Source organism: Leucoraja erinacea, chromosome 12, assembly GCF_028641065.1.
Source record: "Leucoraja erinacea ecotype New England chromosome 12, Leri_hhj_1, whole genome shotgun sequence".
NCBI classification, from domain to species: Eukaryota; Metazoa; Chordata; class Chondrichthyes; order Rajiformes; family Rajidae; genus Leucoraja; species Leucoraja erinaceus.
Genome location: NC_073388.1, coordinates 55,818,834 through 55,844,763, shown reverse-complemented (window position 1 = coordinate 55,844,763; position 25,930 = coordinate 55,818,834). Strand labels below are relative to the sequence as shown.

General features: G+C 44.8%; 1 protein-coding gene across 3 annotated transcripts in view; it reads left to right on the top strand.

The window, feature by feature from the left end:
* The window catches only part of LOC129702390 (tumor necrosis factor receptor superfamily member 27-like), an 84,758-nt gene that overhangs the window by 44,065 nt on the left and 14,763 nt on the right, over positions 1-25,930 (top strand). For all 3 annotated transcript variants that reach the window (XM_055644167.1, XM_055644165.1, XM_055644166.1), the window contains exons 6-8: positions 6,487-6,651; positions 7,418-7,558; positions 19,929-20,028. In XM_055644167.1, the coding sequence (XP_055500142.1) occupies positions 6,487-6,651; positions 7,418-7,558; positions 19,929-20,028 (406 nt within the window). The remainder of the gene's footprint in view (positions 1-6,486; positions 6,652-7,417; positions 7,559-19,928; positions 20,029-25,930) is intronic.

Here is a 25,930-nt window from a genome sequence, read left to right as displayed (position 1 = left end):
TGCCTGAATCTCAGGGCACATGTTGCATTATTCATCTGTTAACTTCTTTCTAGAAGCTCCTTTCGAATACGATGTATTAGTTACTATGTTAATGGATGGGTTGGGGAACTGTCCATCATGTACTGTTGTAATCGCTATGTGTTATTGGACTGTACAGAGATTACCCCTATTTGGTTCAGCCCCTCAAAGTTCGGGGACCTATAAAAGGTAGTTATGATGTCGATCTTCTGGAAAACGCTTGGGACTGCGTGACCTTTTGCAGTGTCTCTGCTGGCACGAGGCTGAATGGGCTTTGCCAAGCAGATACAAGGATCGAACCCGCGATGGTTACGTATTGTATAGGGGAACTATTACTATGTTATCCAAAATAAAGTGTAGTTGCTCAAGTGCTTGATTCAGTATTTTATTGACTGAAACTACACTGGGTGGAGCTTAGAAGGGGCTATTTACATTGGGGGCTTGTCCGGGATCTCAACGGACCCCCAACCACAAGTTTGCGATCAAGGGTGTTGAGCTGTCCCGATAGCGAGTGCAGAAATCGGCGCCACGGTGCGGTTCTTGCATTGATTTTCGGCACTTCGCTAATCGGAGCAGATCAATCATTCACGCGCTTGGGAAAGGGACCCAACGAGATCGTAGAACAGAGTCTAGGAAGCACGGGGGAGTGATAGCACTCCTTTGGGTTAGAGGCCCTTAAAACTAAGGTAGGGTTAGAAGCCCTACTACTTAGTTGTAGTTGGTAGACTGCAGCTGCTGGCAAAGCCAAGATAACGCGCAGATTTGTGTTTGAAACACTACCCAGAATTGGTATCTGATTGGCGGGATATTGAAAACAAGTCTGGTTTACGTGCTAAGCGATGAAGCATTTGACCTGTCGTTGCTGCGAGCGCTGATTGGAAAGGTGCTTTCTGAAAATTGGCATCGACTGCCAGCGTGAAGAGGCTAGGCGCTGACACTTGGTGCCAAGCAGGTGAGAGTGAAATCCTTTTGAAGAGGTAAAACCTAGGTTTGTTAGAGGCCACGCCTGTGTGAAGATATTCAAATCCCTCCCTGAATTAACGGAGGAGGACTCTCGCAAAGGCACCGTGCTCAGTGGCTAGAGTATAGATTGGCTGGGAATAATTTAGTCCATTCGAGATTTCATTGTTTGAGTCGATTTGAATTTGAACTCGCGTACGTTGAGTGGTACGCACCAAAACTGATTGGTCCGAACAAAGTGAACTTAAATTTGAAGAATTAAAGTATCTAAATACAAAAGTTCATATTTGAATTCTGTGTATATAGAATTTCTGAGTTTGTATCGCGTGTTTGAGATCATTCCCGAGTAGCAGCTGATCAACCAGGAGTTCGTACCCCCTCTGATCGATCGATTGTTGATTAGTACCTGATAGCGAAGAGTAACTGAGAGAAGGGAAACTGATTTTCTTTGGTGAAAAGTACCCAGACGGGAAAGAGTACCCCTAATTCTGAGAACTTAGAGTGGAGGGATAGAGGTCCCCCAATAGAAGCCCAGTCTTAGCAGGAGGAAAAGTATCTGAAGGAGGAAAAGTAGTCAATTAAGAAGTAGTACCCCTCAGCAAAGAGTACCCTAGGAAAGGGAGGTCATTTAAGACTGAGGTGAGAAAAAACTTTTTCACCCAGAGAGTTGTGAATTTATGGAATGTCCTGCCACAGAGGGCAGTGGAGGCCAAGCCACTGGATGGATTTAAGAGAGAGTTAGATAGTGCTCTAGGGGCTAGTGGAGTCAAGGGTTATGGGGAGAAGGCAGGCACGGGTTATTGATAGGGGACGATCAGCCATGATCACAATGAATGGCGGTGCTGGCCCGAAGGGCCGAATGGCCTCCTGCACCTATTTTCTATGTTTCTATGAAGGGGAAAATCTTCTGTTTCAGAGGAAGAGGCTCACTGGTTGATAACAGTACGATGTGGAATTGAAATCAAGTGTTTGTGAATTGTGCGCTAGTGTGTTGTGACTATAGTGTATTGTAAATTTCCAGTGCATATCTTTATCGGATCCGAACTGTATAAATATTTTGTGATGTGTAAAATATATTGGGAATGTGTTCAGGTCGCGAACCGCTACTTGTATTGGCTGTGTGGGTGCTTAATGATTTTGGGTGTTGGATAATTGGGATAAAAGTGCCTTTAAACTGAATATATGGGATTTGTTTAAATTGGGATTGTCAGTATTGTTGGGCTCCGATTTGTGGTGGTTCGATCAGGGTTCGTTTTCTTTCGATCGCTGTGTCGGGGGATGGATCGTTCCGTTGACCGAGCACACCACGAGAAGGGATTAAAATATACTGCGATTTAATTTTGAGACTGCATAAAGAAGTAATGCGAGGCTGTGAAAGCTTCGGAGCCGTTAGCCACGGTTCAAGAGTGAGCTTGATAACTTTAGGGATTAAAAGAAAGGAGTGAAGGAATTAGGAATTCCAAATCGGTTGTTCGGAGGCATGGGGAACAGCATAGACCAAGATATGACAGAAGATGTTAGGAGCCCATTGCAAATAATGTGCAATTAGTTCCATCACAAGGCAGAGAAATTAAGAGATTTGTCAGGAGCGGTAAATTAAAAATTAGGAAACAAGCTATGGCTGCCGGGGGGCATTAGAACGGTAAAAGGGATAAAGTACATAGAGTGAATCATTTGGCAGCTTTGTAATAATGAGAGTGCAAAGGAATTAATGGTATTATGGAAGAAATATTATGAGGAACGAAAGACGAATAAAGAGGTTAGGAGGATGGCGAGTTGGGAAAAAGCTTTTTCTAAACTTGGAATAGAACTGAAAGAAGGTGAAGTAGATCGACCGTACACAAAATTGCTGGAGAAACTCAGCGGGTGCAGCAGCATCTATGGAGCGAAGGAAATAGGCGACGTTTCGGGCCGAAACCCTTCTTCAGAAGAAGCGTTTCGGCCCGAAACGTCACCTATTTTCTTCGCTCCATAGATGCTGCTGCACCCGCTGAGTTTCTCCAGCAATTTTGTGTACCTTCGATCTTCCAGCATCTGCAGTTCCTTCTTGAACCTGAAGTAGATCGACCTCCAGGCAGTAGGAGTGGAGATGAAGAAAGAAACATGGAAAAGGGAAGAGGTAGATATCTTGGGGGGAAACTATTCCCTGTAAATTTAAAGTTTAGGGATCCGATGGTTGGTGTTGACTTCGAGGGGGGAGGGGATGAATATTGGGAGGAATGGACAAATGTTAACGTCAGTGGAAATTCACAGCTCCCACCATATTCCTTTGGCGTTTCCCAGTCTTCACTTCATCCTTGTATGACTTGTGTCCATAATAAATATTTTAGGTCTGCAGAATCTATAACAACTCCTGCAGATTCTACAACTGAGCATACTCTACCGATGGCAAAGACTGGGGTGCCAGATTCTTTGACTCTATCCACTCCATCATTAATAGATCGTCCAGTAGCTTATGGCACCCGGAGTAGAACAAAAAGGTTAGCCCTGGTATTTAAAGAAAAGGAAGGTAGGATATAGTACAACTGCCAGATTATTTATGTGAGCCACAACCTAGACAGATTATACGAGCAGTGAGAAAGAGGAACGACTTATTTGTACCGTATCGAGAACCTAGTGAATGGGAAGATTCATCTGAGGGTGAGACAGTGATTGAAGATACCGAGATAAGTTTTGATGTAACCGAAAGTTTACAAATTGAACAGATATCCCATAGACAGTTCCCAGTGAGGGAAGTGCTGAGTACAGCCGTTGATTCGACCAGCGCAGTAGGTATAAACAATCCCCGTACCACAGATGTCCATACCCCGTGGAAGCCCCATGAAATAATGGCAGTACTAAACAAAATCCCTGGTAGAAAGAAGTGACCTGCTGCTTTTATAGATTATTTACGGACCACAATGCGTGTATATCATGCAGGTATATCATCCAACACATGATTACTACAGCTGAAAACACCAAATTTCTAGTAGCCCTAGGACATCCAACATATGAAGCCTTGGCAAACATAATAGTGGATGATAGTGCAAGAGAAGAGGCTGTTTTAACAGCCCTTGCAAACACTTTTCAAAAGCCAAATGATTTAACACAGATTCTGGAGACAACCAGAAAAGGGAGAAGGAGCAGATTAATTTTTAGAATGATTCTCAAAATTATACATGGACCAATCAGGTGACTTAAACTATCAAAATGGAGCAAGTTCCCCGCAGTATTGTGCCATCTTATTGAATTTTCTCCCCACTACAGTAGCTGGCACAATTAAGACTGGTAACAGGGACTGGTCTGAGAACTGCACCAGTCAAATGGCCAGAGCTGTGAGGCACCATTGGAAGGATGGTAGGAAACAGGAAGATTATCCTGTAACTAAAAGAGAAACTGAATTATGGTCAAGAAGGAGGAACCAAGCTCTGGCTCAGGACCATGGAACCCCCAAATGTTAGCAAGGAATGGAATGGGAGAAATTAGTGTTCCAGACTACCCAGATTATTATTACAAATATACTCCCAATTTCGAACCCATTCCACTGGAACTAAGGGGTAGAAGAAACTCACCTAATCAATGTTACACTTGTGGGGGAGAATGGGACACTGGGGTCGAGCCTGTGAATACGGAGAGGGCTGATTAGTGTTGTTCCAAGGGTAGGAAAGATTAATAGAATAGCGATAGTAAATAGAAAAAGGGCTTATGAATGACAGAATAGTAATGTATGGGAAAGCATTAGTGCATGAATGGTAACTTGCTTTGTCAAGTTTTTCAGGAATTATAGGTTATAGGTTCAATCATGGATAGAGTACAGAGGGATTGACAACGCAGATGGATGGGATTTGCGCCCACAAAAACTCGGGAGGTGAAGACTCATCAGACGGAAATTGTGAAGCTACACCAACAGAAACTCGGGAAGCTTGATGAGATTCTGGGAAGAGACATCATCTTGTCGTTGTTAATAGATTGATAATTCAATAGTCACCCATGTGTATCTGATTATCTAAATATTGGGTTATCATAAATGATGGTTTATCATATATGATAAAAGGAAGGAATGTTAATCCTGGCTAAATTGGAGCAGCCATGGTATTAAAATTGAGCAAGGGCTGATGTACTGCTAGGCAATTTTGGTCAAGTTAAATGTGCCTTTGCAGAACTCAGACAAGCTGTTGAAGGGTGCCAGTTTGTCTGTGCCCTAGATAAGAGCTGCAGAGAAAGAATGGAACATCTGCAGAAGTCTTACAATGAGGTGTAAAATGCATTGAACTGATTGGTTCAATGCAAACCAGATATACATAGTTTAAATAATGTTGCAAAGCCTTATTTGGATAGTTGATTGGTTAAAATGTTAAGGGCCTGTCCCACCAGCATGTGATTGCATGCGTCTAGCGCGACCGAACAGAAGCGGAGTTCGCGCTAAGTTTGCGGTAAGTACGCACAAAGTTCGCGCGTGATGTAATTTACGTCAAACCAATCAGCTGGGCAGGAGGCGGGCCGACTGAATTTGGACGTCACACGGCGTCGGGCGGTAACGTCATCGCGCAGCGGCACGCCAGGCGGTGACGTCATCGCGCAACGCCACGCGCTAGGCGTATGCCGTCAAGACGCTGCGTACGACGTCCAGACGCTGCATACGAAGTCGAGACGCTGTGAACATCCTCAATTCGGCTGCGGGCCGACAGGCCGTTGGCGCGCGGAATTTTCGAACAGTGCAAGATTTTTGGGGTCCCGCGCGATGTCGGGACCAGGCCCACACAACTCCATATGCCTCCGCCGATGGAAGTGGGACCGGCCCCGAGAAGCCGTATGCCTCAAGCGACCACGTTTGGTCGCGCTAGACGCATGCTGGTGGGACAGGCCCTTTAAGCTTTGTCTGGGTTGCCTGAATCTCAGGGCACATGTTGCATTATTCATCTGTGTTAGCTTATTTCTAGAAGCTCCTTTCGAATACAATGTATTAGTTACTATGTTATTGGGTTGGGGTACTGTCCATCATGTACTGTTGTAATCGTATGTGTTATTGGACTGTACTGAGACCACCCCCATTTAGTTCGGCCCCTCAAGTTTCGGGGACCTTAAAAAGGTAGTTCCCACTAGGTCCTTTGGAAATGTCGATCTTCTGGAAAACGCTTGGGACTGTGTGACCTTTTGGAGTGTCTCTGCTTGCACAAGGCTGAAAGGGCTTGGCCAAGCAGATACAAGGATCGAACCCACGGTGGTTAGGTATTGTATAGGGGAAATGTTACTGTGTTTTCCAAAATAAAGTGTAGTTGCTGAAGTGCTTGACTCAGTATTTTATTGACTGAAACTAGACTGGGGCGAGCTTAGAACGAGCTATTTATAACCCTAAAAGGGTCCAGTTTGTTAGGAATACACCTCCCGCTGTTCCATGAGCAAGGTAGTGGAAGAGCTGGTGAACTGCTCACTGGCTGTGCTGAGATGGATCGCCATCCAGGAATAAAATGCCTGCAGTGTATTCCTTTCTCCGTCTTACAATTTCCTCTTATTCCGTTTGCTTTACAGGTATCTCCAGAACAAATATGGTGCGTGTTCCGAGCACTGACGCTCCTGCAGTCGACACTGCGCTTGTAGCCGTCATCTGCAGTGCCCTGACAACAATCCTACTGGCCGTCCTTCTTCTCTGTTTCATCCACTGCAAACGGCTGATTGCAGAAAAGCAGAGCAATGGTAATGCTGGATAGTTGCCTGTACTGCTGTAATGCCTTATCTGATCTGGCATTAGCTGCTTGCATCTTGCTGCTGCATCCATCTCGGGAACAGTAGAGTACACCACCAGGCTGCCCCACCACTCAATATCATCACGGCTGATCTATGCTGAACTCAACTCCTCTTCTCTGCCTGTCCTTGCCGCCCTCAATTCCTCTATCTTTCATCTTTCTCCTCCATGTATATTTCCGCCCTCCACCCCTCAAGAAAATTCTAGAGATTTATTTCCCGCTGTGAGAACAAATTTTCTCCACATCCCAGTTTCACATCTGATGCGTTCTCTCATTGCAGAGTGGGCTCTCTGCTGATGTTCATTTCTAATGTACATCTTCCTTAGACAGAGATGCAGCCAATCCTTCTTCCCACCACCTATAATGTAGAGGCTATTAAAAGTCAGCCTCACACTACTCATTGTTTGTATATTTAATCTTGTTTTCGGCTACCTTGAGCGGTTTATGGCCAGAGCAGCCACTATATTTCAAATATATCTTATTACGAGGAACGCAATAGAACTGTCAGGTGTGGCGTAGGCATTTTATATATGGGTGGTCATTTCTCCTTTATAAAACATTAAACTTCACTTAAGCTTCTTAAAGTTAACGTAAAGTAATTAAAACAAAAATAATAACTTTCCCTTTCAGTTTGTGCATATTGAAGTTTCCACTGAATCCATCTTAGCAATGTCCCTCCTGAAATAGAATCCATTCATTCCGATTTCTCCTTTTAGGACACCAGAGGCCTCCAGTGAATGAGAGAGTCAGAGTGGACTCTTCATCTTCAGCGGGACAAATGGGTGACACAAGCACAGAAGCTTTGATGAAATACAGCCGGAATATCAATGTTGTGAATAATTCAGCACAGCCTTCAGGTAAGAGGGACCTGAATGAAAAAAACATGACTGCAATGGCACAAGAAAGTGACCTACATCATCTTAAGGGGGTGGGAAAGAGAGGAACAATGAATGTTGATTTTTTTCCAACATTGCTCAAATCCACCCCACTCTGCAACAAAATGTGAAATTCTTTTTATTTTATAAAAGGTTGAAAAGTTATGACGTTTTCAGCCTGCTGCCCATTCACTAAAATAATGGATGATGGCCTTGTCCAATTTTCTGCCCAATTCCCAGACCCCTTTATCCACAAGATAAATCTCTGCCTTGAATAAGCTCAATGACGGAGGATTGTATTGTAGAGAATTCTAAAGCTTCACCACACTATAGGTGTAGAAGTGTCCCTTCAAGCCCTGATTCGGTAATGGGGCTGTCCCACTGTACGAGCTAATTCAAGAGTTCTCCCGAGTTTCCCCTGATTCGAACTCGGAGAATTACGGTAATAGCCGCTCGTAGGTACTCGGGGCTCTCGTGGTCGTTTTTCAACATGTTGAAAAATCTTCACAAGTCTTCATGAGCTTACCGCGTTTCCCCGAGTACCTGCCATTAGCGTTACGAGCCGCTAAGAGACTTCCCGAGCTCCGACGTAGCCGCTGCGTACATTCTACGTGCTTACCACGAGTCCGATTTTTTTTTTTTTTTTTTACTCGGGAGAGCTCTTGAATTACCTCGTACAGTGGGACAGGCCCTTAACTCTGATCCCAGGTTTTTGCCTTTCCAGCAGAGAAACGACTATTGGCATGTACACTGTCAAGCCTTTTTAGAATCTTGTACAATGAAATCATTTATTGATAGAAATGTATTTTTACACAGGATGAATGGGAATTTATATTCAATGAGGCACAATAACATTCTGTGTGGTTATTATGCTTGAACTATCACTGGAGACGTACATATATTTCGAATAACATGCAAACAGAAGAAATAATTTAGCATTTATCCGATCTAGGTTGTCATGCATTTCTCAACTGCTGGCCTGCACCCAAACAGATACTATGTTTAAACTGTGTGCAGTGTTGTCCTAATTAATAGAAAATTAAGTGAATGGTCAGCTAATTCCTCTTTACCTGCTTTTCTTTAGCGTGGAAACAGGCCCATCGACCTACCAAATCCGCGCCAACCAATGATCACCCCCGTACACTAGCACTATCCTACACAATAGGGGCAATTTACAATCTACAGAAGCCATTAAACCTACAAATCTGTCTTTGGAAGGTGGGAGGAAACCGGAGCACCCGGTGAAAATTCACAGTCACAGGGAGAATGTACTATCTCCGCACAGACTGCGGCCACAGTCAGGATCGAACCCGTGTCTCTGGCGCTGTAAGGCAGCATCTCTACTGCTGCGCCACTGGGCTGCCCTTAATCTGTTCTTGAAGGAAGATGGTTTTTGATTAGTACTTGAGAAATATCCACTGTCATCGAGTAATGTTACAGGGTCTTAATATTCCTTGGAAGCTTAATTGAACATTTTGTTCTATGGCTGGCACCTCCAAACTGCAGCACCTCTTGCTACACTAAATAACAGGATCTAAGGCTGGGGTCTGGTCCTGAGTACCTCAAGTACAATTATTTGCACCAGATGATGAAATGCACTCTCAGATGAACCAAACTAATCATGGACGTTACAATGAAACATACAAAATAGATGCAGGAGGAGGCCATTCGGCCCTTCGAGCCAGCACCGTCATTCATTGTGATCATGGCTGATCATCCTCAATCAATAACCCGTGCCTGCCTTCCCCCCATATCCCTTGACTCCACTAGCCCCTAGAGCTCTATCTAACTCTCTCTTAAATCCATCCAGTGACTTGGCCTCCACTGCCCTCTGTGGCAGAGAATTCCACAAATTCACAACTCTCTGGGTGAAAACATTTTTTCTCACCTCAGTCTTAAATGGCCTCCCCTTTATTCTAAGACTGTGACCCCTGGTTCTGGACTTGCCCAACATTGAGAACATTTTTCCTGCATCTAGCTTGTCCAGTCCTTTTATAATTTTATGTTTCTATAAGATTTCCCCCTCATCCTTCTAAACTCCAGTGAATACAAGCCCAGTCTTTTCAATCTTTCCTTATATGACAGTCCCGCCATCCCAGGGATCAATTTCGTGAACCTACGCTACACTCACTCAACCTGTCCAGGTCACCCTGCAACCTCCGAACATCCTCTTCACAGTTCACACTGCCACCCAGCTTTGTGTCATCCACAAACTTGCTAATGTTTCTCCTAATTCCCTCTTCCAAATCATTAATATATATGGGAAACAGTTGTGGCCCCAACACCGAGCCTTGCGGCACTCCACTCGCCACTGCCTACCATTCTGAAAAGGACCCGTTCACTCCTGCTCTTTGTTTCCTGTCTGCCAACCAATTTTCTATCCATGTCAACCCCCTACCCCCAATACCATGTGCTCTCATTTTAGTCACCAGTCTCCCATGAGGGACCTTATCAAAGGCTTTCTGAAAGTCTAGATACACTACATCCACTGGCACCACTTCATCCATTTTACTTGTCACATCCTCAAAAAATTCCAGAAGATTAGTCAAGCATGATTTTCCTTTCATGAATCCATGCTGACTTGGACTAATCCTTTTACTGCTATCCAAATGCCGCATTATTACCTCTTTAATTATTGACTCCAGCATCTTTCCCACCACCCAAGTCAGGCTAACTGGTCTGTAATTCCCCGTTTTCTCTCGCTCCTTTCTTGAAGAGTGGGATAACATTAGCTATCCTCCAATCCACAGGAACTGATCCTGAATCTATTGAACATTGGAAAATGATCACCAATGTGTCCACTATTTCTAGAGCCACCTCCCTGAGGACCCTGGGATGCAGACCATCAGGCCCAGGGGATTTATCATCCTTCAGTCCCATTAGCCTACTTCTCGGCTAATGAAAATGTCTTTCAGTTCCTCTACCCCCTTAGATCCTCTGTCCTCCAGTACTTCTGGTAGATTGTTTGTGTCTTAGTGACGACAGATTTGAAGAACCTATTCAACTCTTCTGCCATTTCCTTGTTCCCCATAATAATTTCACCCGTGTCTGCCTTCAAGGGACCCACATTTGACTTTGCTATTCTTTTTCCCTTAACATATCTAAATAAGCTTTTCCTGTCCTTTATATTCCTGGCCAGCTTCCCCTCGTACTTCATCTTTTCAGCCCGTATTGCCCGTTTTGTTTCCTTCTGTTGTCCTATGAAAGTTTCCTAATCCTCTGTCTTCCGGCTATTCTTTGCTGTGTTATACATCTTTTCTTTTAGTTTTATTCTATCCCTAACTTCTCTTGTCAGCCACAGTTGCCTCCTACTCTCCTTAGAATCTTTCTTCCTTTTTGGATTGAAATGATCCTGCGTCTTCCGGATTATGCCCAGAAATTCCTGCCATTGCTGCTCCACTGTCGTCATTCCTGCTAGGATCCCTTTCCAGTCTACATTGGCCAGCTCCCCTCTCATGCCTTCATAGTCCCCTTTGTTCAACTGCATCACTGACACTTCCGATTTAACGTTCTCCTACTCAAAATGCAGATTAAAACAAATCATATTATGATCACAACCTCCAAGCAGTTTCTTTACCTCGAGTTCCCTTATCAAATCTGGTTCTTTGGACAACACTAAATCCAAAATTGCCTTTTCTCTGGTCGGCTCCATTACATGCTGCTCTAAGAATCCATCTCGGAGGCATTCTACAAACTCTCTTTCTTGGGGTCCTGAACCAACCTGATTTTCCCAGTCTACCTGCATATTGAAATCCCCCATCACCACAGTGGCATTACCTTTGTTACATGCCAGTTTCAACTCCTGCTGCAACTTACACCCTACATCCGGGCTACTATTTGAGGGTCTGTAGATAACACCAATTAGTGTCTTCTTGCCTGTGCAATTCATCAACTCAATCCACATTGACTCTACCTCGTCAGTCCCTATGTCTTCCCTTGCAAGGGACTGAATTCCATCCCTCACCAGCAGAGCTCCTCTGCCCACCTGCCTGTCCTTTCTATAGGATGTATAACCCTGAATATTAAGTTCACAGGCCCGATCCTCCTGCAGCCACGTCTCAGTAATCCCCACAATATCATATCTACCAACCTCTAACTGAGCCTCAAGCTCATCTACTTTACTTCTTATACTTCGAGCATTCATATACAATACTTTTAATTCCTTACGCATCTCACCTTTCACATCAATCCCTATTACACTTGGCCATACTCTCCTATCCCTTTATGAGCTTCCTTTCCCGTTAATTCTGGGGTCATTAACCATCCCTTTACTCTCTTTCCCTTTAACTTCGTCCTTGACTATCCCATTTGACACCCCACCCCCCTTATTCAGTTTAAACCCACCCGTGTAGCAGTGGAAAACCTGCCTGCCAGAATGCTGGTCCCACACCTGTTAAGGTGCTATCTGTCCCTTTTGTACAGTTCCCCCTTACTCCAAAACAGATCCCAGTGGTCTAAGAATCTAAATCCCTGCCCCCTGCACCAGTTCCTCAGCCACACATTCAGGTCCCGTATCTCCCTGTTCCTGCTCTCGCCAGCACGAGGAACTGGAAGCAAACCGGATATAACAACCCTGGATGTCCTGCTTTTCAGTACTTTTCTGAGCTCTCTAAAGTCACGCTTCAGAATATTCATCCCCTTCTTTCCGACATCGTTTGTGCCAACTACCACTTCCGGATGTTTACCTTCGCCCTTGAGGATTTTCTGCACTCTGTCCGTGATATCCTGGATCCTGGCACCAGGAAGGCAGCACACCATCCTCGCATCCCGTCTGTTGCCGCAGAAACCCCTGTCCGTACCTCTCACAATGGAGTCTCCCACTACAATGGCGTTGCCTGACGTCGGCCTCTTTGGTTTTGGCTCAACAACACTTTTTGCTTCGCAAGCCAGTGCGCTGCTCTGTGCGTCAACGTCTTCTGTCCCGACAGCTTCTAAGTGGGTGAACCTGTTCACAAGAGGTACAACACCCGGGGACGTTGGCATTCCATGTGTCCAACCCTTTCTCACCGTCACTCACCTTCTCTCTTCCAGTACCTTAGGTGTAACAATCTTACTGTGGGACTTGTCGAGGAACGACTCAGTTTCTCGTACGAACCCGAGGTCATCCACTTGCTTCTCCAGTTCCCCAACACGGTCCTTCAGGAGCTCTACCTGGATGCACTTGTCACATTTGTAGCAGCCAGAGGCACCAGTGGTGTCCTTGACCTCCCACATACTGCAAGCATCACACTGAATCAGCTCCCCGTACAGCGTTTTGCGTAGCCTCCTCAGCCAAGACTCTCGAGCCAAAGACTCACACCTCCCTCACAAGACCGTTCCCTCACAAGGCCGCTCTCTTAAACCCCTGTCCCACTGTACAAGTTCATTCCAAGAGTTCTCCCAAGTTTGCCCTGATTCGAACTCAGAGATTTACGGTAATGGCCACTCGTCGGTACTCGGGGCTCTCGTGGAAATTTTTCATCATGTTGAAAAATCTTCACGAGTCTTCCCGTGCTTACCTGCCATTAGCGAGTCTTCCCGAGTACCTGCCGTTAGCTTTACGAGCCGCTAAGAGAAGTCCCTGAACTCCGAAGTACCCGCTATGTTCATTCTCCGTGCTTACCACGAGTTTGATTTTTTTTTAACTCGGAGAACACTTGGAATGATCTCGTACGGTGGGACAGGGCTATTAGGTCAGCCTTGCTTATATTGACCTGATAAATTGCCTAATTTACCAATTTACAAACCAAATTCCTCAGTTTTAAACTGTTTTTTCTTCTGTGACTTACTCACCTTTCCCAAGGGCTTCAGCCAATCAGTTCTTCTCCCTGCTTCTCTTTGTTGCTGCTCGTTCAAAATCCACGTAAGCTCTGGGCTAAGGAAAGTCAAAAGTAAGTTTGATACTCTGTGCCCTATCATTTAGTAGTATGTCTGAGATGTTGGAGTATGCTGTATCATTCTGAAACTAGAGGCCCAAACTCCGAGCTTTGTACCACTGAACGGGAATAAAAATCGGATAATCACCGTGAAGGTCAGAATGTCTGAGCGGAGCAGTGGCGCAGTGTTAAGGGCGTGTCCCACGGGCATGCGACCTGCATGTGGCAAGCGCAACCTAAAAGGCCGGTCCCAGCAGCATGCGCCTGCATGCGGCAATGCGACCTAACGAGGTCGCTTGAGCCATACGGCCTCACGGGGCCGGTCCCACTTCGATCGCAGGAGCCGTATAGAGTTGTGCGGAGCTGGTCCCGACATCGCGCGGGGCTCCGAAAAACTGATCGTGTTTAAAAATTCCGCGCGGCAACGGCCTGCCGGCCCGCAGCCACCTCGACACCGTGTCTCTCACTTGACCTCCGCTTCTGGTTTGGTCACACTTGCCGCATGCCGTACGGCTCAAGTGCCCACGTTAGGTCACGCTTGCCGCATGCAGGCGCATGCCCATGGGATAGGCCCTATAGAGTTGCTGCCTTACGCATCACAGAACCGAGTTCAATCCTGACTATGGGTGCAGTCTGTATGGAGTTTGTACATTCTCCCTGTGACAGCGTGGATTTTCACTGGGTGCTCCGATGTCCACCCACCTCCTCTTCACACAAAGACGTGAAGATTAACTAGCTTTTATAAATTGTCCCTAGTGTGTAGGATCGAACTAGTTTGTAAGGATCGTTGGTTGCCATGAACATGGTGGGCTGAATGGTCTGTTTCCATGCTGTAGTTCTAATCTAAACTTAAACTAAAGCATACTCCAACATCTCATACATACTACTGAATGATAGGGCGCATTCTTGTCAAGCTGGAAAGGGGGCATAGAACATTTATGAGGATGTTGCCAGGACACGAGGGCCTAAGCTACAGGGAGAGTTTGAGCAGATTAGGGTTTCATTTTTTGGAGCACAGGAGGATGAGGTGTGATCTTATAGAGGCATATAAAATCATGAGAGGAATAGAACTGGTAAACGCACAGTCTTTTGGCCAGAATAGGGGAATTGAGAACCCGAGGACATAGGTTTGAGGAGGGAACGATTAGGTAGGAACCTGAGGGGTAACTTTTTTAGCAAAGGGTGGTGGGTATATGGAATAAGCTGCCAGAGGTTATACTTGAGGCAGATTTATCACAACATCTAAGAAAACATTTGAACAGATACAAGAATAGGATAGGTTTAGAGGGATATATAAGCCAAACATAGGCAGGTGCGACTAGTGTAGATGGGACATGTTGATCGACGTTGGCAAGCTGGATTGCAGGGCTAGTTTCCACGCTGTATGACACTCTGACTAAACTAAACATTTAATTGATGGTCCTTTCCCTTTTCGGACTATTAAAAATAAACTTCTAAAACATCAAACATCAAAGTATAAATATCAATACATAGAAAAAAAAAATCTTTATATTTTAAAAAGTTCCCTGAAAGCAACAGCATGGTATTAGATAGGAAAATGGATCTGGTGAGATACTGCAGCACTTTGTGATTGGCTCAAGATGCCCAGCATCTGCAGTTCCATGAGACCTATGCAAATGGATGTTGGCATTTATTGTAAGGACCTGGAGAATGAAACTCAAGATTTTTTGCTGTGACTGTCTAGGGCTTGGGTGTAAACAAACCCAGAGTGTTGTGGTTGCTTTGAGTTTGTTATTCAAGGGAGGCTGCATGTGACTTGGAGGCACAGCAGAGGAGGCTCACTGCATGATTCCTAGAATTAAGGTAAGGCCAACTTTGAGGGTATGAGAGAAGGTCTCGCTCAAGTTGACTGCAGCAGGTTATTAGAGTGGAAAGGAACATTGGCCAAGTGGGATGTTTTTAAAAGTGTACTGAAGAAAGCTCAGGATGTGTATGTCCCCGTTAGAATGAAGGGCAAAGCAAGTAAATGTAAAGAAGTTTGGCTGACGAGGGAAATTGAGACATTTGTCAAAAACAAGAAGAATGCAAAGGACAGGTATAGGCAGCTGGGATCAAGAGCATCCATGGAGGAGTTTCGGGAACTAAGGAGTAAACTAAAAAAGGAAATCTGAAAGGGAAAATGGGGCCAGGAGATAGCATGAAGGGCAATCCCAAAATATTTTATAAATATATACGGGGGAAAAAGGGTGAGAGAGAGTGGAGACCTCTCAGGAATCAAAACAGTCACCTCAGTGCAGAAGCCACAGGAGATGGGCAAGGTCCTGAATGAGTATTTCTCCTCTGCATTTACCGAGGAGAAAGAAAAAGTAGAATGGAGGAAATTGGAGCAGGCACTGGAAGTGTCTTGAGAGCAGTGAGGGTTACTGTGGAAGAAGTACTGAAGGTACTGTACTCGTGTTTGAAGGTAGACAAATCTCCAGGGCCTGATCAGATATATCCGAGGACATTGTGGAAAACTAGAGAGGAAATTGCGGGAACCCTGGTTGAAATTCACGAGTCGTCATTAAATACAGGAGAGATGCTGGAAGACTGGAGGGTGGCAAATGTTGTACCTCTGTTCACGAAGGGGTGCAGGGAAAATGCTGGGAACTATAGGCCGGTGAGCTTAACAGCTGTAGTTGGTAAGTTACTGGAGAGTATTCTGAAGGATAGGATATACAGACATTTGGTTGGGCAAGGGCTGATTAGGGACAGTCAGCATGGTTTTGTACATGGGAGCTCGTGTCTCACATATCTGATTGATTTTTTTTTTGAAGACGTGACCAAAACAGTTGATGAAGGCAGAGCTGTAGATGTTGTGTACATGGACTTCAGTAAGGTGTTCGACATGGTACCGCATGGTAGGCTGCTCTGGAAGGTTAGATTGCATGGGATCCAATGGAAGACAGCTGAATGGATAGCAAATTGGCTCCATGGAAGGAAGCAGAGGGTGATGGTGGAAGGTTGCTTTTCATACTGGAGGCCTGTGAATAGTATTGTGCCTCAGGGTTTGGTGCTGGGCCCATTACTGTTTGGCATCTACATCAATGATTTAGATGAGAACATACATGGCAAGATTAGCAAATTTGCTGATTATACAAAAGTGGGTGGTTTTGCAGATAGTGAAGATGGTTGTGAAAGATGGCAGCAGGACCTGGGTCGATTGGCCAGGTGGGCGGAAGAATGGTTGATGGAATACCTTTGAGAATAGGGAAGATTCAAACAAGAGGACATGACTTCAGAATTAAGGGACAGAAGTTTAGGGGTAATATGAGGAGGAACTTCTTTACTCAGAGAGTGGTAGCGGTGTGGAATGAGCTTCCAGTGGAAGTGGTGGAGGCAGGTTCATTGGTATCATTTAAAAATAAATTGGATAGGCATATGGATGAGAAGGGAATGGAGGGTTATGGTATGAGTGCAGGCAGGTGGGACTAAGGGGAAAAAAAAATTTGTTCGGCACGGACATGTAGGGCCGAGATGGCCTGTTTCCGTGCTGTAATTGTTATATGGTTATAGGTGTGGGGTGTTGCATTTTGAATGTCAAACATGGGCAGGACCTATACAGTAAATGGTAGGCCTCTGGTAGTGTTGTCGAGCAGAGGGATCTAAGAATACAGATGCATGGTTCCTTGAAAGTTGAGTTGCAGCTAGATAAGGTGGTCAAAAAAGTATTTTGGCACTTTGGCCTTCATCAGTCAGAGTATTGAGTATAGATGTTGGGAGGCCATGTTGCAGTTGTATAAGATGTTGGTGAGACCACATTTAGAATATTGTGTTCAGTTCTGGGCACCATGTTGTAGGAAAGATACTGTCAAGCTTGAAAGGGTTCAGGAAAGATTTACGAGGATGTTGCCAGGACTGAAAGTGTGAGCTGTAGAGAGAGGTTGAGTAGGCTGTGTGTCTATTCCATGGAGGACGAGGGGAGGTATTATAGGGGTATACAAAATCATGAGAGAAATAGATCGGGTAGTTGCATAGTCTTTTGCCCAGAGTAGGGGAATCGAGGACCAGAGGACATAGATTCAAGGTGAAGGGGAAAAGATTTAATAGGAATCCGAGGGGTAACATTTTCACACAAAGGGCGGTGGATGTACGGAACAAGCTGCCAGATGAGGTAGTTGAGGCTGGGACTATGCCATCGTTTAAGAAACAGACAGGCACATGGATAGGACAGGTTTGGAGGGATATGGATCAAGCGCAGGCAAGTGTGAATAGTGTAGGTGGGAAATTGTTGGCCGGTGTGGGCGAGTTGGGCCGAAGGGCCTGTTTCCACACTGTATCACTATGATTCTATGACTCTAAGGGTTGTTGTCTGAGGAAGGACGAAGGAAATTAATCTATGATCTCTCAAACAGAAGAATGAAAGGTGACCTCACTAAAATAAGATGTCTGAGCAGGATGGAATCTGTGTGGATGTTTCCTTCATGGAGGAGTGTCCATCATTGGGACATTGTCTCTGGATGAATGAACAGTTGTTTAAGACTGCGATGAAGAGGAAATTATTTTGGGGTTGTAAATCTTTGAAATTCTCTTACCTAGAGAGCTTAGGATACCGAGTGATTGAGATATATCAATGTTGATAGATAGATTTTAGTCTTCAGTGGAGTTCACAAGTTATAGGAGTAAAGTTAAGCCATTCGGCCCATCAAGTCTACTCTGCCATCCAATCATGGTTGATCTCTGCCTCCTAATCCCATTTTCCTGCCTTCTCCCCATGACCTTTGACACCCGTTCTGTTCAAGAATTTGTCTATCCCTGCCTTAAAAATATCCACTGCCTTGGCCTCCACCCTCTCTGGCTATGAGTTCCACAGATTAACTACCGTTCCTCCTCACCTTTCTAAAAGAGCACTCTATGCCCTCTGGTCTTACACTCTCCCACCAGTGTCAGCATCCTTTCCACACCCACTCGATCTACGCTTTTCATTATTCTGTAAGTTTCAATGAGATCCCCCCCCCTCAACCTTCTAAACTCCAGCGAGTACAGGCCCAGTGCTGTCAAGTTGGGAGTAAACAGGAAAGTAGAAACTGACACCAAACATGAGACTGGGTGACATGATGATGCAGCGGCGGAGCTGCTGCCTTACAGCGCCAGAGACCAGGGTACGATCCTGACAACTGGTGCTGTTTGTGCAGAGTTTGTACCGTCTTCACGTGACTGCGTGGGTTTTCTCCAGGATCTTCGGTTTCCTCCCACACCCCAAAGACAGACAGGCATGTACAAGAACGGAACTCACTACCAAAACATGGAGGGGACGGGGGACACCATTTTTTGGCGGCCGCGCGCGCATGCGCACACTCACACACACGCGCGGGGCTTCCGAGGCTCAATCCAGCGCAAAAAACGGTGATTTTAAAATCGGGATCACAAAAACTTGGGGGGGATGTCCCCCACCTCTCAAAACATGGGGGGACGTGTCCCCTCTGCCTCCCCCGGGTTTTCCGCCCCAGGGCATGTAGGGTTAATTGGCTTGGTATAAATGTAAATTGTCTCTCGTGTGTGTAGGGTAGTGTTAGTGTGCTGGGATCGCTGGTCAGTTACGACTCAGTGGGCCGAAGAGTCTGTTTCTGCGCTGTATCTCTAAACTAAACAAAAAATCTTATTTGATTGCAGAACTGGATTGAGGGGCAATAGAGGCTGCTTCTATTTCTTATGCTCTGTGGTAGAAATGTTCTTGAATGTAAAATCTTGCTTTAAATCAGCACTGTCCTCAACAAGTTTCTTGCAAAGCTCTGGGCAAAATGATATTTTAATGCACATAATGCATGATGCATTATGAATACTAAAATGATGAGCTGGGACCTTCTGTGTGAAATCATGCTTGCAGAACATTTGCAGCATCATGTCTCGCTGTGGTGCGAGATCTTAAAGTAGCAGTTTCCTTTGAAACCAACACTTAAATTAGTGGTGCTTCTTTGGTACAGATTTGGCTTCATGTGGTAGATTGTAATAGAAATGGGCAGCAGGCACCTCCAATGGCTAGTGGGGTGTTGGTTATCAGGAGAAGCTAAATCACCTCTTTGTACCAGGAGTTGGAATGTCCCTCTCAGTAGTGCAGTCATGTAGATGGCGTATCCTTCCGTTGTCATGGGCCATGCCAGTCTTTAAGTGTGTTTATGCCGTATAATTTCACAATAGTAATGCAGTGCAGGATACATCTATCAATATTGTTCCAATAAACTTAGTGGCCACCACATATTACTGGATTGTACCTACAAGGAGCAGTTGTAATCTTTTCCAAAACACCTTTCGCCTAAATGGAATTTCCATTCACACTCAGTAAACAGTTTCCAGATTATAGTCCATTGTAACATGGTTGAAAATATGGCACTATAGTATAAAAATTCTAATCCGGGGGAAATTTTCAGGGGGGAATTTAAAAAGTTTACTTTCTTGTGAAAATAAACAAAAATAAATGGTGTCAGTGGTTACCAGAAGCAGATAAAACCACACAGACTTCACCTTCACAAGCCCTTGTGTTCTGTTCTTACATTTAGGTTCAACAGATGTGGTTCAGCCGAAAGAAGCACCATTTACATTAAGATCTTGTTTTGTAACCTATCTGTGTCCCTCAGGATTTGATGACCAGGACAGAAGGTAAGCTTGGGAAAGTTCATTTGCCTTTTAATAGGTATCAGAGTGGTCACATTATATGTGTAGGGATCAGTGGCAATGTTGTGAACCAAGGTGGATGGTGGAATATCATCGTATTCCATTCAAGGAGGGAGGCGGTGATAAATGACATTTCAAAAGCTTTGTTTGCCCAGTTAGACAAGTGGCATGATAACATTTCTAAAAAATATTTCTCAGGTTATTGGAGTGCTAATCTTCCAGTGTTACTTTTATTATGTCATTCTAGCAATAAATAGCTGGTTTAGTGCTAAGTAAATTATTAAATTTAGTGATAATTGATTGTACCGCTGCTGCAAAATTCATTTCACTTTATTGTGTATGTGATGAATAAATTGATTGATTGATTGAATTACTTTGTGATGCGTCTCATTGTACATGCATTCTGGCATGTGATGGACTCTGATGGTGTGTGGTTTGGTATCGCTATGGTATAGTTGTCTTCTACCAGAAGCTCCTGTAAGTTACTGATGGAGAGCAGGAGGAAACCTCTTTACAACAGACTCCCCCCTCCCCCCTCTCTTGTCTTGTAAGCGACAGAACCTGGCCTTTCAGGTCATGTATTTTCAGGTCACGTATGTTCAAGGGGAAAGAGCTGGTTCCACAATTTCCAGTGACGGGCACACTCATCTCAGCACTTCTTGGCATGTTCATGGAGGGTAGACACATAGTGCTAGAGCAGTGGTTCCCAACGTGGGGCGTACGCCCCACAGGGGGTCAATTTGATTTTTAAGGGGGGCAATTGAGCGCGACTGAGGAGGTCTGGGTCCAAATTTTCGATTTTTATTTTTTTGGATTTTCCATCAGGTAAACATTTGTAGTTTATGTTTCAGGTGTTATTTTGAGTAAATCATTTTTTTGGGGTGAGAACGGTCTTTATTGTGTAGTTATAATTTTCTCTCTCTTTATTACCTGTGGATACTCTTTTATTATCATATTTATCATTATTATTATTTTAATACCACCTAATGTTTTTTTTTTACCTTTTTTAGTAATGTCTTGCTCAGAACTTTAACTGTCTTTTGTTTATTTCATTTTTCTTTTTCATGGATGCCATGTTCTTTTGAAGCTTGTTTAAACCAAGGTATTGGCGTTTTAAGCTTCTTCAGCTGAAACGGAGTTCACTTTTTAAATGATAAGAATTATATATCACCACATGGGGGGGGGGGGGGGGGGGGGGGGGGGCATCAGGATTTTAGAGGTGATTAGGTGGGGAATGGCCAATAAAAGGTTGGGAACCACTGTGCTAGAGTAACTCAACGTGTCAGGCTTCTTCAGGCTAGAGAAAATTACAGACCCGAAATGTCGCCCATCCTTTTTCTCCAGAGATGCCGCCTGACCCATCGAGTTACTCCAGCACTCTGTGTCTATCTTTGGTATAAAGCAGCATCTGCAGTTCCTTCCTACACACGTTCATGGAGGATGTTGTATGAAGTGTAGGGAGATGGATACCAGCCTCGCAGTGCAGCAGCTGGGTGAAGCCATTCCTTTTGTAGAACTGCAGATGAGAATGACGTTGGGAAGCCTTGAGATACCCTCTTCAGAAGGCAGGTGGAGGCTGAAGTTTACACTACAAGGTCACTGTGTGTGTGTGTATACAGCATTGTCCCGCCAATTCTGATCTGATGTCTCTCACTGACCACAGATTATGCTGAGATTAGCACTGGAAGATAACCATGTGAGTAGTTGCCGTTATTGTCAAGATCGCATTCTGAAGAGTTCTGCCTCCATATTTTAGCTCAATGTTCACCAGCAAGTTTTGTTTCTTACTGAAGGCACTAACTCAGTTTGTGATCGAGGTTCTGTTGATCAGTCATCCTCGAGCATTAGAGGTGAACTTGAATATCAAAACGTGGGTGAGCTTGGTTTAGTTTATTGATACAGTGGAATTCCCAATACCCTCCCACCTTGACTCCGTCCATGGACCCCAACAGTATTTTCAGGTGAGGCAAAGGTTCAGTGGCACCTCCTCCAACCTCATCTACCGCATCCGCTGTTCCAGGTGTGGACTCCTATATATCGGCCAGACCAAACGCAGGCTCGGCGATCGTTTCGCTGAACACCTCCACTCAGTCCGCCTAAACCCACCTGATCTCCCGGTTGCAAAACACTTTGACTCCCCCTCCCATTCCCACACTGACCTTTCTGTCCTGAGCCTCCAAATTGGAGGAACAATACCTCATTTCGCTTGGGCAGCTTACACCCCAACGGTATGAATATTGACTTATCTAAGTTCAAATGACCCTTGCATTCCCTCTCTCTCCATCCCACCCGCCCTTCCCAGTTCTCCGACGTCTGACTGTCCTTGATTATATTGAATCTCTGCTTTGTCATTGCCTTCTCCCAGCTAACAATGATCTATTCCACATGTTCTTTGATCTCCACCCCCTTTGTCTCGTTTTTACACCTCACACTTGCTTATCTCTATCTCCCTCTCTCCCGAGAGTCTGAAGAAGGGTCTCAACCCGAAACGTCACCCATTCCTCCTATCCAGTGATGCTGCCTGTCCCGCTGAGTTACTCCAGCATTTTTTGTCTATCTTCAGTGAAATTCCTGATCTGCATGCTACCCGGTGAAAATATTGTACCCAACATGGGTGCAACAGATCCTCTTCTGAAGCACATGCAGACAGCCTCCATATTCCGACACCATATTGCAACTTCCAGGTCTCTATAATGTCCAGTCTTGATGCGAAGAAATATGCGATTTATTTCATTCATTCATACTTAAGATCCAGTGTCCTGGCGACATTGATTCAATGAAAGTATGGGGCATCACTGCTGAATACAATCACTTACCTGCTGACCCATATGCAGAGTCCATCCGGAACAATTTACACCGTGCTTTCATATGGTCATTGTCATTGTCACCATTTTGCCACTTAGCTAAAGGTGATGGCAGCCCCCCATTATGTTAACCTCTTAGAATAGGAAGAATGGATCGACTGGGCTTATATTTACTGGAATTTAGAATGAGAGGGGAACTTCTTGAAACATATAAAATTCTTAAGGACAGGCTAGATGCAGGAATAATGTTCCCGATGTTGGGGGAGTCCAGAACCAGAGGTCACAGTTTAAGAATAAGGGGAAGGCCATTTAGGACTGAGATGAGGAAAAACGTTTTCTGCCAGAGAGTTGTGAATCTGCCTAATTTTCTGCCACAGAAAGCAATGGAGACCAATTCACTGGATGTATTCACGAGAGAGTTCAGGGGCTGTCCCACTTGGGCAACCGAATCCGCGAGTTCTGGCCAGTTTGCCCTCGACTCATACTGGCAGCATGGCCGACACGAGGTCGTAGGAGGTCTTTGTAACTCTCCTTCATGCTCGAGAGTAGTCCCCGCGTACTCGAGGCCTCAGCTAGGTGAAAAATGTGTTGAAAAATGCCCGCGAATAAAAAAAGGTCGCCATGGAAAAAAAATCAATACTTTTTTTACTCGTAGGTTTACTCGTGGTAGGTCGGCATGTTAGTCATAGGTAATTAAGGGTAGTCGAAGGTAGTCATAGATAGTCTGCATCATAATCAAAGGGAGATCGAAGGAGAGATCGAAGGAGGTTGTCTTCACTCTCCACTATTCGGTGTCCAATTTTCCCGAAGTTAGTTGTAGCTAGTTGTAGTTAGTCGAAGCTGGTCTTCAACATAGACGAAGGAGGTCGACGGAGGTCTTCTTCATAGTTGAACGAGGTCTTCAACCTTCTTTTCAAACTCCTAAACTCTTCTAAACTCGCCAATTAAGTCACCCAAGTGGGATTGCCCCTTTAGATATCACTCTTAGAGCTAATTAAGTCAAATGATATGGGGGGAAAAGCAGGAACAGGGGACTGATGCTGGATGATCAACCATGATCATATTGAATGGCAGTGCTGGCTCAAAGGGCTGAATGGCCTACTCCTGCACCTACATTCTATGTTTCTGTTTCTGAAGCTTGGAAGAGTTACTTCAGCAATCATGGAATTTGTGGAGCTCCCTATATTGTTATAGGTCATCAGGGCAAACCAGGAAGAAAGGATTTTTCTATTGAAGAGACCTAGATGGAGTCACACAACATTGCAACAGGCCATTCAGCCCACCTTTTCATGCTAACCATCAAATACCCATATACAAACCCCAATAATCAACACTAAGTCCCTATCCTTCTATGTCTTCGTGATTCTTCATTAAAACAAGAATGAAGTTGACCTACTTCTGGACATTGTTTTCAGATATGTCACAAAAGCCACGAAGAATTAACAGGTGGAATTTACCTTTTGATTAACTTCAATCAAACAGACACTGGCAATAAATATTCAGGTTGTTTCATCAGACGGAATGAAACTATTGTTGACCTTTGGTTGCCCTGCTTTAAATGTTATTCAACAACAGATTAACTGGTCTGAGCATGTGGTTAATAGAATGTTCCTTTTGTGTGTAACCTCGGGATACTTAATACAGATACGATGTGAACCTTTTGGAATGTCCAGCCCCTTGGGTTCTGGCCATCATCTTAGAACCTGTTCTCATCTAAAATAATGTTTTCCTAGTAGTCGCCTAATGCTGTACTGCAGGTACAGAGAGCAAATGCATAGTGTTAGCTCAACGGAGCAATCCATGATGCCACGGTTGTTTTTAATGATATTGCAATATCATAACTCCGCAACTGTATCTTTCCGAGCTTCAGATTCATTGTCTTAAATACTACTTGCCTCACTTTAGTGGAACCAAGATTTTTTTTCCAAATCTCCTTTGGAATCTTAAAATGGTGGATGGCCACTTGTGTTCCAGGCAACATGCATATCCTTGATAGAATGGAGGTGATTTTAACCACCTAATTTTATGACGACCCATTTCCCACCCCCGCCGTGTCTTAACATTTTCTTTCAAATGTAGGATCAATGGAAGGGAAATGTAAACTGGCTAACCCACACATTGCAATGGTGATCAGATCTTCCATTTGCTGGATGTCTGTTGAAGGAGCAACATTGGCCAGGATAAATCTGCTGTTGCTCTTTGAAACACATCTGTCAGTCTTGGAGATGAGGACTTCTCCATGATGCGTTCAGTTTAGAGATACTGCATGGAAATGGGCCCCTCAGCTCAATGAGTCCATGCTGACCATTGATCACCCATACACTAGTTCTATGTTAAAGAAGGAACTGCAGATGCTGGAACAATCAAAGGTAGACAAAAATGTTGGAGAAACTCAGCGGGTGAATCTATGGAGCGAAGGAATGGGTGACGTTTCGGGTCTGGACCTTTCTTCAGACCGTTCTAGTTCTATGTTATCTCGCATACGCAACCTACACACTAGGAGCAACTTGCAGAAGCCAATTAACCTACAAACCAGCACGTTCTTGGAATGAGGGAGGAAACTGGAGGCCCAGGAGAAAACACATGTGTCCCAGAGAGAATGTACAAAATCCACACAGCCAGCACCCCTAGCCAGGATTGAACCCAGGTCTCTGTCACTGTGAAGCAGCAGCTGTGCCACTGTTTTAACCAGGTACAAATTCCCTTTAGAAATTTCCTCAGTAATGAATTTAATCTCTTGCAAAGGTAGACAAGAATGCTGGAGAAACTCAGCGGGTGAGGCAGCATCTATGGAGCGAAAGAATAGGTGACGTTTCGAGTCGAGATTTTTCTTCAGACTGATGTAGGGGTGGGGGATGGGAAGAAGAAAGGAAGAGGCGGAGACAGTAGACTGTGGGAGGGGGGGGGGGGGGGGGGGTGGGGGGGGGGGGAGGGGGGGGGGGGGGGGGGGGGGGGGGGGAGGAGGGAGAAAGCAAGGACTACCTGAAAATCAATGGTCATACCTCTGGGGTGTAAACTACCCAAGCAAAATATGAGGTGCAGCTCCTCCAAGTTGCGGTGGGCCTCGCTCTGGCCATGGAGGA